General features: G+C 38.6%; 1 protein-coding gene across 1 annotated transcript in view; it reads left to right on the top strand.

Moving 5' to 3' along the window:
* Window positions 1–13,305, top strand: part of ELOVL4 (ELOVL fatty acid elongase 4) — a 30,375-nt gene extending 17,070 nt beyond the window's left edge. The window contains exons 2-6 of the mRNA XM_001503647.5: window positions 3,968–4,155; window positions 5,340–5,420; window positions 8,187–8,358; window positions 9,656–9,783; window positions 12,072–13,305. Of these exons, the coding sequence (XP_001503697.1) occupies window positions 3,968–4,155; window positions 5,340–5,420; window positions 8,187–8,358; window positions 9,656–9,783; window positions 12,072–12,347 (845 nt within the window). The 3' untranslated portion in view covers window positions 12,348–13,305. The remainder of the gene's footprint in view (window positions 1–3,967; window positions 4,156–5,339; window positions 5,421–8,186; window positions 8,359–9,655; window positions 9,784–12,071) is intronic.
* Window positions 13,306–13,597: the final 292 nt, after the last annotated feature.

Genomic DNA, 13,597 nt, shown 5'->3' with positions numbered 1-13,597 from the left:
CCTGGAGAGTTCATTATTTTAATGTATTTAGAGATTATATAAAATACACAGAGCTTCCGTACTCGTGGTTTTCCTTTGCTCTTATAATCCACCGTCATTCTTTGCGTTCAAGGGACCTGTTAGTGGTGGTGAATTTTCATATCCTTGTATGACACTATTGTGACACACTCAATCCTTATTTTTAGTGGAAAAAGGAATAGATAAAAGAAGTGTAGGATATTTGAATCTTGTCAGAAGTACTAAAGGAAATATTAATGCAAATAAATGCAGAAAGACATAACTGCCAAGAGCTGCAGAAATTTCATGCAAATATTATCACAGGATGGGAGCTGTTACAGTGCAGTTCAGGTGCTGACCATTCCTACAACTTCCGTAATAATCATTGGAGGGGGATTTTGTGAGACTCTCTGACCCTTGTCACCTGGAAGGGCTAATTTGAGAAGGATGTGGTGTGAAATGTGGCCATTTGTAGGCTGAAAACTCGGCTTTGTTATGTGGTTGCTGAATGAATGCGTGACCTGCATTGTTGGGCAGAGAAGTGAGGGCACTGCCTTCTTTCCCTGGAAAAAACAAGGAGGTCAAGAGGTTGAGCCTTATAGGGCACACACGTACTAAGTACTGGGTTGAAGTGTTGTGGACTTGAGGTTAAAATTGGTGCCAACGTAGAGGAGGATCCAGGCAGAGCTGAGGACAGGCGTGCTGGACACTGAAGAAGCTTTGGTACTAATCAATGTGCTGCTGGATTTCACTGCAGGGACAGAGAATAAAGCACTAATATGAAAAAAAATTATCCACCCCTCATTTATTCGTCAAATAAATGTTTAGGCACCTTGATAGGCCTTGCAATACAAGAATGAAAGACCCAGCCCTGCCTTCAGGGAGATTACTTTTTAAAAGAAGGTCACAGGACAGTGTGAGGGTGCTGTAATGGAATAGAAACATGCGCCGGTACCCTGGCAGTGCACAGTGGGTCCCCTGACTAGTTAAAATTGCCTATTTTCTTGATCCAGTTTTTCTCACCTTCAATTCCATTCTTCCTCCTAATTATTGTTGTTAAAAGTAACAATTTTCAGAAATAAAAAAAAAAAACCTAAGGGATCAACTTTCTTGCTATTCAAAGGGTGGCCCATGGAATATTGGCATGGCATCAGTTGGAGCTTTCTAGAAAGTGCAGAATCTTCCTAAAAGTGGGCTGCACTGTAGACCCACTGAGTCAGAACCTGCGTTTTAACGATGCTCCCTAGGTGGCTGTTTTTCTCCTTGAAGTTGCAGAAGCACTAATGCAGTTCACCTGCTCTCCGTCAGGTTTTCTAGAAGAAGTGGATGAGGAGGAGTGTGCCCTGGGGGCCTTTGACTGATAGGGTTGTGCATGCCTTCTCCCGGGCCTTGGTTACTTCTTACCCGCGCTCCGCCCACCCCTTTGCTCTTCTCATAGCCTCTGTGTTTCATGTTGTCAGACCTGCAGCTTCTTACTCCTGTCTCCTCGCTCTGCCTTTGGTAGTTGTCTCTCTAAGTTTCTCTGTCGAATGAGAGAATGGTACAGGTTACCCACCCTATACATCAACAAGAAGGAGCACTTTTATTTCTTCGTGATTTCTGGGAAATTTTTGGACCTGTTTCTCTGATATTTTTCTACTTGCTGCTCAGCGCTTAAAGGAAGTCAGTAGGAATTCTGTGAGAATGAGAAATAGTCCATGATGTTAGAAATTTGAGTCTCCTTACAGATCAGTTCATCTTCCTTTCTTTCCTACATAGATTATCCCATAACAGGGTCCTTTGGCTCTTTGCATCAGTCTCATGGTAAAAACAGTGTCTGCCCTCTGGTTCTGGGTGGGAGCAGCACACCACAGGGCTCCTCCTGCTGTGACCTGGTGTGGAACAGGGCTCTAGGGTTTAGGGGCTTTGTATTAAATCTTTTTTCTATAATATAGAAAAGGATTCTAAGTAGATAAATATCCCATGTTTTAAGGGGGCCTTAGGCATGGAAAGATATGGCCATAGAAGGATACTATGACAACTTTAAAGAAAAGTGAACAGTCCCTGATAAGATCGTAGTGACGGGGCTGGCCCGGTGGCAGAGTGCGCATGTTCCGCTTCGGTGGCCCAGGGTTTGCCTGTTCGGATCCCAGCTGCGGACATGGCACCCCTTGTCAAGCCATGCTGTGGTAGGCGTCCCACATATACAGTAGAGGAAGATGGGCACGGATGTTAGCTCAGGGCCAGTCTTCCTCAGCAAAAAGAGAAGGATTGGTAGCAGATGTTAGCTCAGGGCTAATCTTCCTCAAAAAAAAAAAAAGAGATCATAGTGGCACAATGTTTCCAACAGAAGTCAGCCACTCCCTCCTTTTAAGAGGTTTACCTTCTCTCCTGTCTTTTAAGTGTTTTAGTTTAACTCTGGAATATGTTTTGATTCGAGTGATAGAACCATAATTTCCATGGATAGATAGATGGTAGGCCTCCTCTGTAAACTATGAAGTAAAAGGAGTTTTTCTAGTTTACTTGTTCTCCTGTGTGTTTTCTTTCAAGTCACTATCCCACCTTTCTAACAACTGTTTCATAGAAACCATAGTTATGATGTCACTTCCTGACTTTGGAGGCTATGTGATTAAATGTTGTTCTGCTTGTGTTTCATGTCTTGTATCTTATTTTCTATTGACAATTATAGAAACAGATTAATTTATTTTTAAGTAAAGAGTTTTGAAACATAATTATCTAATCCAGAGCTTTTTATCATATATAATTTTAGTAAAACTGTCAGTATAATAGGGGGACATTGTAATGAGCAATTAAATTTATTTAGGCTAGGTTTAGGAACTGGCTGAAAGGTAGAAATTTTGTGTTTTTTTACTATTTTAAAAATTTATAATATTCCTCAGAATAGAACATAGAAATGTTTTGCATTACCAAGAATAGATTAGACATTAGATGCACAACCTTTAAAGTGCTTTTTAGCTTTTAGAAATATAAAAATTAATTTCAATATCTTTTTATAATGTATTACAATATTACTTTTTGTTAACCGCAGATTTCATTTTCATGCTTCTGTTAGAAATGTTTTACTTGTGGCAAAACTGTATTGTAAAATTGATTCATTCATTATGTTTATACATATGTAAAGTAAATGATTTATAGCTTTAGAGAAAAGCACATAAATTGGTTATCTTCATGGGTTAAGAAAATAGACTCATATCCTTAAGGAAAAAGTTAGAAAAATGTCTTGAATATTTAATCATTTAAATAGATTACGGAACTGTGATGATCTCTAACTTAATCCCCGAACATAACTGGGCTCCTGTGTCGGGCGTCCGCTGGCCCCCAGCTGCTCACGCCCTGCTCTCTCCTGCGTTAGGCACAGGCGCGGCTGCCTAGCTGCCCTGGTCGGTTTCACCTCGTTAATGTGGAGGATGAGTTTTCCTCTTCTGTCTGTGAAATCTTTCATAAACTTTTCATCCCCAGCTTGTTCTGTATTTTTGGTGAGCTTATTTCTTCTGGGCTCTCTATAAAACATAATGTGCACCATATGTAACGAAACTTCATTTTCAAAAGCTACTCACAGGATCAGTCTTGTTACTTTGTTTTTTTTTTTTTTTTAAGATTTTATTTTTCCTTTTTCTCCCCAAAGCCCCCCAGTACATAGTTGTATATTTTTAGTTGTGGGTCCTTCTGGTTGTGGCATGTGGGACGCCACCTCAGCATGGCTTGATGAGTGGTGCCATATCCGCACCTAGGATCCGAACCTGTGAAAACCTGGGCCGCCAAAGCAGAGCACATGAACTTAACCACTCGACCACAGGGCTGGCCCTGTTTCTTTGTTTTTTATGCCTTGTATTTTGTTGAGACTCAATGGACAGTGATCTGTATTTGGTCAAATTAGGAAAACCAAGTTGAGACATTATAATTCCTAGTAAATTCATTTTTAAAACATTTACTGTGTAATGAATTTTATGGTATTTTGTTCCCTCTGTAGATAAGCGTGTGGAAAACTGGCCTCTGATGCAGTCCCCATGGACTACGCTTGGTATCAGCACTCTTTATCTCCTGTTCGTGTGGCTGGGTCCAAAATGGATGAAGGACCGAGAGCCTTTTCAGATGCGCTTAGTGCTCATTATCTATAATTTTGGCATGGTTTTCCTTAACCTTTTTATCTTCAGAGAGGTAGGTTTATTCAAATCAGTCTATAATAATTCCCCAGGGTTATTGAAATTGCAAAATGAAAATGTTTAAAACCATCATTATAACATTGTACCCCAAGATAACTGTTAGCTACTCTAAAAATAAATTTTCTATCATTGACGTTTTTCATTTTTGGATAACAAAAATATGAAACATACATAAAGTGTGAGACAGTTATTTAAGATGGAATTTGGAAGCAGAGAGACTGGATTCTAAAACAACCCTTACTAGCTTTTCTGACCTTGGAAGTTATTTAACTTTTCTGAGACTCATTTTCCCCATCTGTAAAATGGGAATAATACCTACCTTTTGGGTATCAGAGATAAGTGAGACAGTTTTGCAGTGTTTGGCACATATTAAGCGCTCAGTGAATAGTTGCAGCTATTTATTTATGATTCTCATTCAGCAGTGTCGGATTTGGTAAGAGATCCAAATACGCAGGTGTAAAATACAGTTTCCAGTTAACTCCCGTTACAGAATGTCGGTGTGTTTTGAGTTGACACTAAAGTGAGTCAACTGTTAACACAACATTGCTGCTAATCGGCATGTTCTTTTCTGGGCACCAGCAAATGCTTCATGACATTTTGAAGGGAAATCCTAAAGCCTGGATTGACACAGCCATTTTTCAAGTTGTGAGAGTGTAAGAAATTTGTTTTCCAAGAGACTCCTCATTAAAATTCTTTATAAACCGAACTGGATGTGATACTGGGAAAATAGAATATGCTCCTTTAAAAAAATCTTTCTTTAATTGACAACTTAGCCTACAGAATCCAAAGTTTGTAAAAAACTTTAATTTATTTGGACACTTTTACCTAATTTTTTAGATGCACACCACTCTGGATCAAGACTAGAAGTCACTGCAATTCTTAGCTCTGAGCCACAGTTTATCAGAGTTTCTCTTAATATTCTGAAGTAGGTAGAGTTGATGTCTCAGTCCAAAAGTTACATGTGATTTTTAAGTTAGACTTCAATTTTAGAATAAATTGACACACAGTAAATGTTAGAAATTCTAACACATTTAATGTGTTTGTTTAATATGTTAATGTTTAATGCATTTGGAATTCTTTTAGACAATACTGCTTTTTAAAATAATTTGAAAAGTTGCATATTGTATTTAGTATTTTTAATGCTGTATCTACTAAAAATAGTGTTCCTTTTTTTTCCAGTTATTCATGGGATCATATAATGCAGGATATAGCTATATTTGCCAGACTGTGGATTATTCTGATAATGTTCACGAAGTCAGGGTAAGTACATTAAAAATACTATTACTCAGTAGAAGTGGGTTTAATGTTATAGTCCCCAGTCTGTACAAACGTCCTTTAATACAGTGGTATAGTATATTGGATTGTTTGAGTCAGTAAAGCTATGGTTTTCTTTAAAAGTGCATGATGGAAAATCTGTTTTTGTACCTCCAGTATCTCTCCTTCCATTTGGTGGTGTGAGAGTAAATATGTGTTGATTACTAGAATGTAGTACTTAAAAAAAAGTTTCATATTTAGCGTAAAGATGATAATTTAGATTTTTGTTGGTTTTGGTCAAGGATAGAAACTCCTAGAGTCTAATTTATTTGTTAAGAAAGTCTGAAGAAAAACAAACATTTTATAAATGGTGTGGTGTTTAGCAAATTAAGCATAGCACAATTTGTATAGGTATAAACTCAGTTTGTATTGTAACCGCAGAAAAATAAACCACTGGTAATATAATGTTATAATATTTTACTTTCCAATCACCCACATCAGTAAAATTACCATTTTACTCAGTGGAAGAAGCAACCAATTATTTTATGATTTATTGAACTCCTCTAGTGTACTTTGGTTCATGTGAAAAATTATATATACATGAGACATGTATATAAAACATGTTCCGTATTTTATGTTACATGTAATATATGTAGTAATGATATATATAGTAGCTTCCATTGAAAAAAATAACTTTTTGTCATCAGAGTTGGACAAATAAATGTCAATATTTATCAAGACCCAAGACCAGATTGCTTTAGTGTCCTTGCCGTTTTCTGTCTGTGTCTTCATTTCCCTGTTAGAAGACTTAAGCACGGACGAAAAATCACCCCCACTGGTTGTCATGTTGGTTTTATTCCTCCAGCAGATGTGTGTTGAACATCTGCTGCGTGCAGCTAGAGCGGGGGCCCTGGGCACACGGGGGAGAGAGAGATGAGCCTGCCTTTATGAGCTGTCATTCTAGGGACGGAGGGAGAGGCAGACAGCCGTCACGGCGACAGTGGTTAGCAGCAAAGTAAAACCCGGGTGAGACTGAGAGAGAAGGAGGGGAGATGCTTTATTTAGATTTATGGGCTAGGAAAACCTTTTCCTCTGATAGCTGCGTTGCCAGAGACGCTCCTCAGTGGAGAGCCGCCCCTGTGGTCTTGCCTGGTTTAGGGGAGGGGAAAAGGAGAAGTGTTCAGCTTGCTTTCTTCTAGAAGTACGCTTGGAAAAAGCCCTGGATAAAACAACACACTAACATTTTTAGGATACAGGTTTAAAAATACGACTCTGGTAATTGTGAAGCTACCCTCCTGGCATGCATAAAAGGCCAGTTCTTTTAAAAACTAGCTATTGTGAGAACTGTCACCTAGGGGGAGAAAGAACCAGAGATTCGCAACAAACTGCATTTGAACTTTTCCTCCCTCTCTCTTCTCTTCTCTAATGTTAAATGTAGTAGAATAAACATTTCACTCAGAGACTCATGTTTGCATTCATTGTTAGGTGGCAAAGAAGTATCACTTTGCACTTTGATGTAGCCTATTCAAAGACAGTGCAGTTTACAGACTAAAGAGGATTGCTTGTAACTGTTGGTGAATTGTGGCTAATTCCGAGGCCCGGATGGGGGAAAAATAAGACATTCTCTCTTACCTTCTCGATAAAGTTTATTTTGCCAAAATGGGAGTAGTTACTTTGTTTGAAAGTACTAACATAATAGTGAATATTAAATATAGTCCTGCTGTGAGTAGTTAACTATTTCAAGCCTATTTTCAACCAGTTTTATCATTTTCAACAATACTTTTGCTTAAGCAAATTCAGTAAATAATTCTCAACCTGTAAATACAAGACTTTATTTATTTATTTATTGGGCCTTTCCTATAACATGAGGAAGGGAGCTTTCAACTCTGAAACCCCTCTGCCTGCCTGTGAATGCATCCCTCAAACCCTGACACACAAAGGTTTATGTTATCATCAGATTTCACTTATGACCTGCCTTTTTGGTTACTTGTACATAGGACATTTATCATAGGAAATATTTGACATAAAAAAGTTGAGTTTAGATTACTATTATAGTAGGATTCTCGTGAAATATTTTAAAACATATATACAGAGGTCACTTCTTACTGGGTCTTTGGATCCTTAATCTCAGCATGTAATGTAATCTTTCTGCACCATCTGGTGTCTTAATTAGAGCCAGGGAAAGAAAAGACTTATTCATGTAAGCAGGATTATAGTTATGACCTAGGAAATATTTGCTGTTTTTGCTTATTTGTTTCAATTTATCATTTTAAAGATTTTACTGCCTAATACAAATTATTGTGATTGGGAACTGACTTTGTTGCACATGTTAAAGTGATAGAGGGTCAGGCACTAGCAGAAACCAGTTGCTACACAAAAATACTTGCAAGAATATCTGAGGTACAATACGGCTAAGCGTGAACAACTGAAACACCTTACCAAGTGAATCTCGCAGCCTCTCCACCAGCTTGCAAGGCTTCTCAGTGTGCAGCTCCGTGTTCACCGGTTTGGTAGTACATGAAATCCAGCTACGTACAGACGGAAAAGTTTCTCTAAATTGCTGGCACTGTGTACAGAGAGCTCTGGCTCTTTCTTTCCCATTTTTTCCCCATGGATAGATGCCTAGGTTTCACACCTACTTAGGCAAAAATGAGTCCATGCCTCATACATTTTGTGCAATGAAGATTATTTAGGACTTATTTACAATGAGCAGAAAACCATACGATAGTGGCATTCTGGCGTTTAGAACTTGCTTTTCCTTTATTTTTACAGATAGCTGCTGCTCTGTGGTGGTACTTTGTGTCTAAAGGAGTGGAGTATTTAGACACGGTGTTTTTTATCTTGAGGAAGAAAAACAATCAAGTCTCTTTCCTTCATGTATATCATCACTGTACAATGTTTACGTTGTGGTGGATTGGAATTAAGTGGGTCGCAGGGGGACAAGGTGAGCATTTTCAGGAAAATATCTGTACGTGTTGCATTAGATAAATGTGTCAGGTGGGAAGTAATGAGAACCTGGGAATTTGACTTGGTCTGTCATTTAACTTGCTAATTATTTCTGTGTTAATTTCATTTTAAGGAAATTTGAAGAAAGTAAAGCTTTAGCTTTTTATCTGTGACAACTTTAACACCTAAAGATTTGCCCCAGAGATGAGCATAAACTAAGCCTACTTGTAGCAAATAATATTTTGATGAGGAGCAGTTCTAGTGGTTCGCATCCAAAGGATGCCGAGACATGACCCCTCAGGCTGACGGCTCACCTCCAGGCCAAGCCCAGAGCCCGCACCTGCTCCGAAATAGGCCTCACGTGAGCCTGTCAGTTCTTACTCAGAGGAAATTGTATTTATAGCCTTGCTGATGTTAAGGAGGATCTGAAGTCACAGTTTGGCCAAGATCTGCCTTCAGCTTTGCAGATGCCTGTAGATTGAAGATGATTCACGTTATTGAGCTGGAAACAGATGGTTCCTCTGACGGGGACCCAGGGTGCGGTCGTTATGGTACAGTTCACCTTGCTACTTTCAATTTAAAACTATTTAGGGGCTGGCCCCGTGGCCGAGTGGTTAAGTTCGCACGTTCCGCTGCAGGCGGCCCAGTGTTTCGTTGGTTCGAATCCTGGACGCGGACATGGCACTGCTCATCAGACCACGCTGAGGCAGCGTCCCACATGCCACAACTAGAAGGACCCACAACGAAGAATATACAACTATGTACCGGGGGGCTTTGGGGAGAAAAAGGAAAAAAAAATAAAATCTTTTAAAAAAAAAAAAAAAAAAAAAAAACTATTTAGAAACCTAGGCAATAAGTACTGTTGTAGATATGTATATTGGCACATCTAAAGGCAATAATGACACATTTACAAATCTGCTTAAATAATGGTATGTACCGTGACTTTTTCCCCAAGAATCATAGAATGAAGAGTAATACAGGCACTAGTTCTGTATTAGGGTCTGCTTAAGCCACTGGAGTACCCCATTTGACACCTCGCCGCTTTCAAAATCCTTTCCATTTGAAGACCACCTATGTTTATTTCTATGGTAAAAGCTTGAGTCTGAACTTTAGCAACACCTAACATGATCTGAAGAGAAGGCTTTTCCATTAGTACTGCTTTACAACTTTTATTCCTAATCTGTACTCATGATTAAATTTTAGAAAATAATGTGCAGTCATTTATTTTATGTCCAAATGGTTTATTGCCTAGTAAGGTTTTCTGTATGTTGTAATTACCTCTTGTTTTTCTCAAGCTTTTTTCGGAGCCCAGATGAATTCCCTCATCCATGTGATTATGTACTCCTACTACGGCTTAAGTGCGTTTGGCCCATGGATTCAGAAGTATCTTTGGTGGAAACGATACCTGACTATGTTGCAGCTGGTGAGTTAAATGCTTCTAAAGTTTCTTCTGGTGAAATACTGAAAATGTTTCAGTTGTTAACTGTAAAGTGCCGAGTCATTTTTGACAATTTTCTGTTACAAGTTGACTTTCTCTGTGCTCCAGCTCTGGGAGCTGAGGCTGCTTGGCTCTGAGCTCCCTGCTCATAGACTCAGTGGGGACAGCCACTAGCTTTTTAAATGCCCTTAGAAGACTAGACACAGCTCTCGTCTCTCTAAGAGAAATACTCCTTAGAGACATCTGTGAAATGGGTGAGTCAAGATCTAAACACACCACAAAGGACGTAGACTCACGTATGACTAGAAAAATAATAGACCTTTTCTCTGAGGTGATTTTTTTTTGTTTTTACTTAAAATGTTATTATTACCTCTCTTCATCCTGTCCTTGCTTAAATTTTCAGTTTTCTAGTCCCTTTTTCAGTCCTTATTAACAGATCTCATACATTTAGAAAGTAAAGGTTGAAGAGAAGGCACAGAGACAAGGAAGGCTGGGGTAGAGGGAGGAACAAGGACAGAGACTCTTACTTCTCCAGCACATAGTCCTTGGAGGGCAGAGCTAGGTGTCGTCACAGCCGGTCTTTAGACCAGACCATTTCCAGCACATAGCCCGAGTAGAACTTCTTGCAGCTTCTGGGTGCATCAGTGTAACATTCAGAGTTAGGCACTAGCCCAGAGCCAGACTGGAAATCCAAAGCCACCCTGATAGCTATTCTTCAAGCCTTGGAATTTATTATAATTTGCTTTAATCATAGCGTGTGCACAATTTTATCCGTGGAATCATGTTTGGAAATATTATCCGCCTCTACTTTAAATTGCTAAACAGCTGGCTAACCAAACAGGAAACACAACTTTTGGGGAATGCTGTAGGTGAGGGATTCATTTGTAACCAAAAAGGTGCAGGAAGCTTCTTCCAGTTTTTGTGGAAGCTGTTTAGACAGTTTGTGTAATTCATTTCTCTCAGTAATTAGTAAAGGGCCCTAAGAAAATGAAGAGAGAACACAAACGTGAACGTTTATGTCTGTTTTGCTGATGCTGCAAGTGGCTGTCCTTGAGTGACGCCAACTCTGTCACGCCCATGCACACACCCTTTTTCCGTGATGCAGGTTCTAAGAATCATTGTGAAATGAAAAGTACTTAAAATCTGGATTTTTGCCACAGAAAATTTTAAAATTTGTTTAGTCTGATGGGGCTTACGTGGAATAAATTGTTTGAATAATGTTTAATATAATAAGCAGTATTGATAGTGATGTCCTTAAAAGAGAACGCACGATTGCCCATTCCAAATGGCAGGTTAATTTTGTGAAGGGGAGTGTATTTCCAAGCCACAAGTTCTCACGACAGTTAATCAAGTAAGTTAATCTTATAAAAAGTTAACCTCTGTTAACACCATGGAATTCATATTTCTTATATCAAGAACCATTCATTTGTTGATATATCAGAATATAAACTGACTTGCCTCATCTTAATTAAAGGCATCTTAATTTTGGCTTTTCTTCTTTTAAAAACTCCTAACATTGAAAGTGATTTTCTCTTCTGCAGTTATTCTCAAGTATCTACTAAATTTTACCTAAAATCTTATTTTTTAAAGGATAGTGTGAATTCTAATGCATATTTACCTGTCTGCTATTCTGTAAGAAACAAATAATGAACCATTTTGATAAGTTCATTTTTAAAAGTATGTGTACCAGCTTGCCGACAGTTTTGTGGAAAGAAATCGGTCTAAAATGTGGGAGGAAAACAAAGATGGAAGAGCCTACAGTACTGTTGCTTTACTCTCTTAGGCCCCTGATATCCCCTCTCCTTAGAGAGCATTCCTCAACATGATCCAGAAAATAGTCATTGAGTCCAGACACTGTGCCAAGGATACAGGGATTATCAGGGAGCAACACAGGGCCCTGCCCTCAAGTTGCACACAGTGGAAAAGTGGACGGTCGAGAAGCCAACAAACACAACATACAATTTCAAATCATTATACTTCTTGTAAAGAATGAAAACCCACACAAAACCAGACCCCTGTGGTTAGTGGGGTTGAGGGCCCCCTAGGGGGAGGACACTTAGCTCTGGTCGTCAGGAATCCCTGGCCTGGCGAGGGGATGGCATTCAAGCAGTGACCTGAGTGAGAAGGAACCAGGCGTGGGAGCCAGAGAACTATTAAATTTTGGATAGTTTGGCAAAATTCGGGCCTGTTTTAGCTAGGTAGAATATTCTGATCTTGTTAGAAGTGATGTACTCCTTGAAGTAAACATACCCTGCGTTGTTTCTGTTTTCCAGATCCAGTTCCATGTGACCATTGGCCACACAGCACTGTCTCTGTACACGGATTGCCCTTTCCCCAAATGGATGCACTGGGCTCTCATTGTCTATTCAATCAGCTTCATACTTCTCTTTCTTAACTTCTATGTTCGGACATACAACATGCCTAAGAAATCCCAAACTGGAAAACCAGCTGTGAATGGTATTTCAGCAAATGGTGTGAGCAAATCAGAAAAACAGCTAGTGATGGAAAATGGAAAAAAGCAGAAAACTGGAAAAGCAAAAGGAGAGTAAATTGAACTGGGCCTTAACTGTTGTTGACAGTGAGGAAGCTCCCATTTCGTATAAAATTTCAGGGAAACAAGCAAATGAGGGTTTGAGGGTGGGGAGAAAAAGGCAAATGTGCTCTCTGTATTAGTAACCTTTAGCCTGAGTAAAGTGTTAAATACGATACCCAGATGTTTTATTTATGAAGTTTTTATTTTAAACATTTTTTTATTAGCCTTGATGTTGTCCAGACCAAAGCAATCATTATGTGACTTTGGAGATGCTCTGCCATTCACATCCATTTGTCCAACGCATGAGATTTTTCATGTATCTTAAATACAGTCATTCTCCAGTCTGATCGTCAAAGAAACAGTCTTTATGAATTTTTCGGCTAAATCACTAATTACCTACTGAGTAAAATCAGTGACCATACATTTTCTAGTCTAAAGCTGGAAATGCGGATACTTTAAAATTTTGCACATTTGAATTTGTTTGCTGACTGGAATGGTCGAATCTCTCCACCTCTAGTCTGAATATACCCCTTCGGTTGTAATTAAATTTTAAAAATCTGGTGATCTTTGTAGACTCTTAGAGACTTGATGATGATGGTGTTGGTGAAAATAGGAAAGAATTACAGTAAAATCCTGTCAGGTGACCCAAAGGTCACCATGACTTGCGTCACAAATCACTGTGGGAAACAATTTTTGTGATGAAAAGGTAGCCTTTCAATACTCCTGTTACTATCAGAAGTAGATTATGAAAATTAAGATTATTGTCTGATTGGAACACGAAGCAATTCCTGTCTTTATTAATAACATCATAAAATAGTGACATTTCTGTGCTGTTAGAAGAGAGTATGTTGATTTTTATCTGGCTTTCCTTGTTTTGATTTGTGGCTATAACCGATTTTTCATATGTGGAAATATACCTACCTCTTCTGTTGGAAAGAACATTTAAAATTAAATAAATTTTAATTAAAAATCAAGGAGTCCTCTAGTGTAAATTTTAATATTAACTTTCGAATCCTCTAGTGTTTTTTTTTTTTTTTTTTTTTTTGCTTTTTTACAAATAGCTTACACCAAACTTTTCTGTGAAATGATCCTTCTCTTTCGTTGTGTTTAATTTTGGAGTGATATTTTCCTTGTGGAAAAGTAGCAAGGTCTTGTTTATTAACTAGATGTGAAGAGTAGCCCCTTGTGGTACATTGTTCTTGACTCCTTGGTGCTAAGGATCATTAAATTCAGTGCTCGATTGTTACAAGGTGTTAATTGTTAAGA

This window comes from Equus caballus, chromosome 10, assembly GCF_041296265.1.
Source record: "Equus caballus isolate H_3958 breed thoroughbred chromosome 10, TB-T2T, whole genome shotgun sequence".
NCBI classification, from domain to species: domain Eukaryota; kingdom Metazoa; phylum Chordata; class Mammalia; order Perissodactyla; family Equidae; genus Equus; species Equus caballus.
The sequence above is the reverse complement of the archived record's forward strand: the minus strand, read 5'-3'. Positions and strand labels throughout refer to the sequence as shown.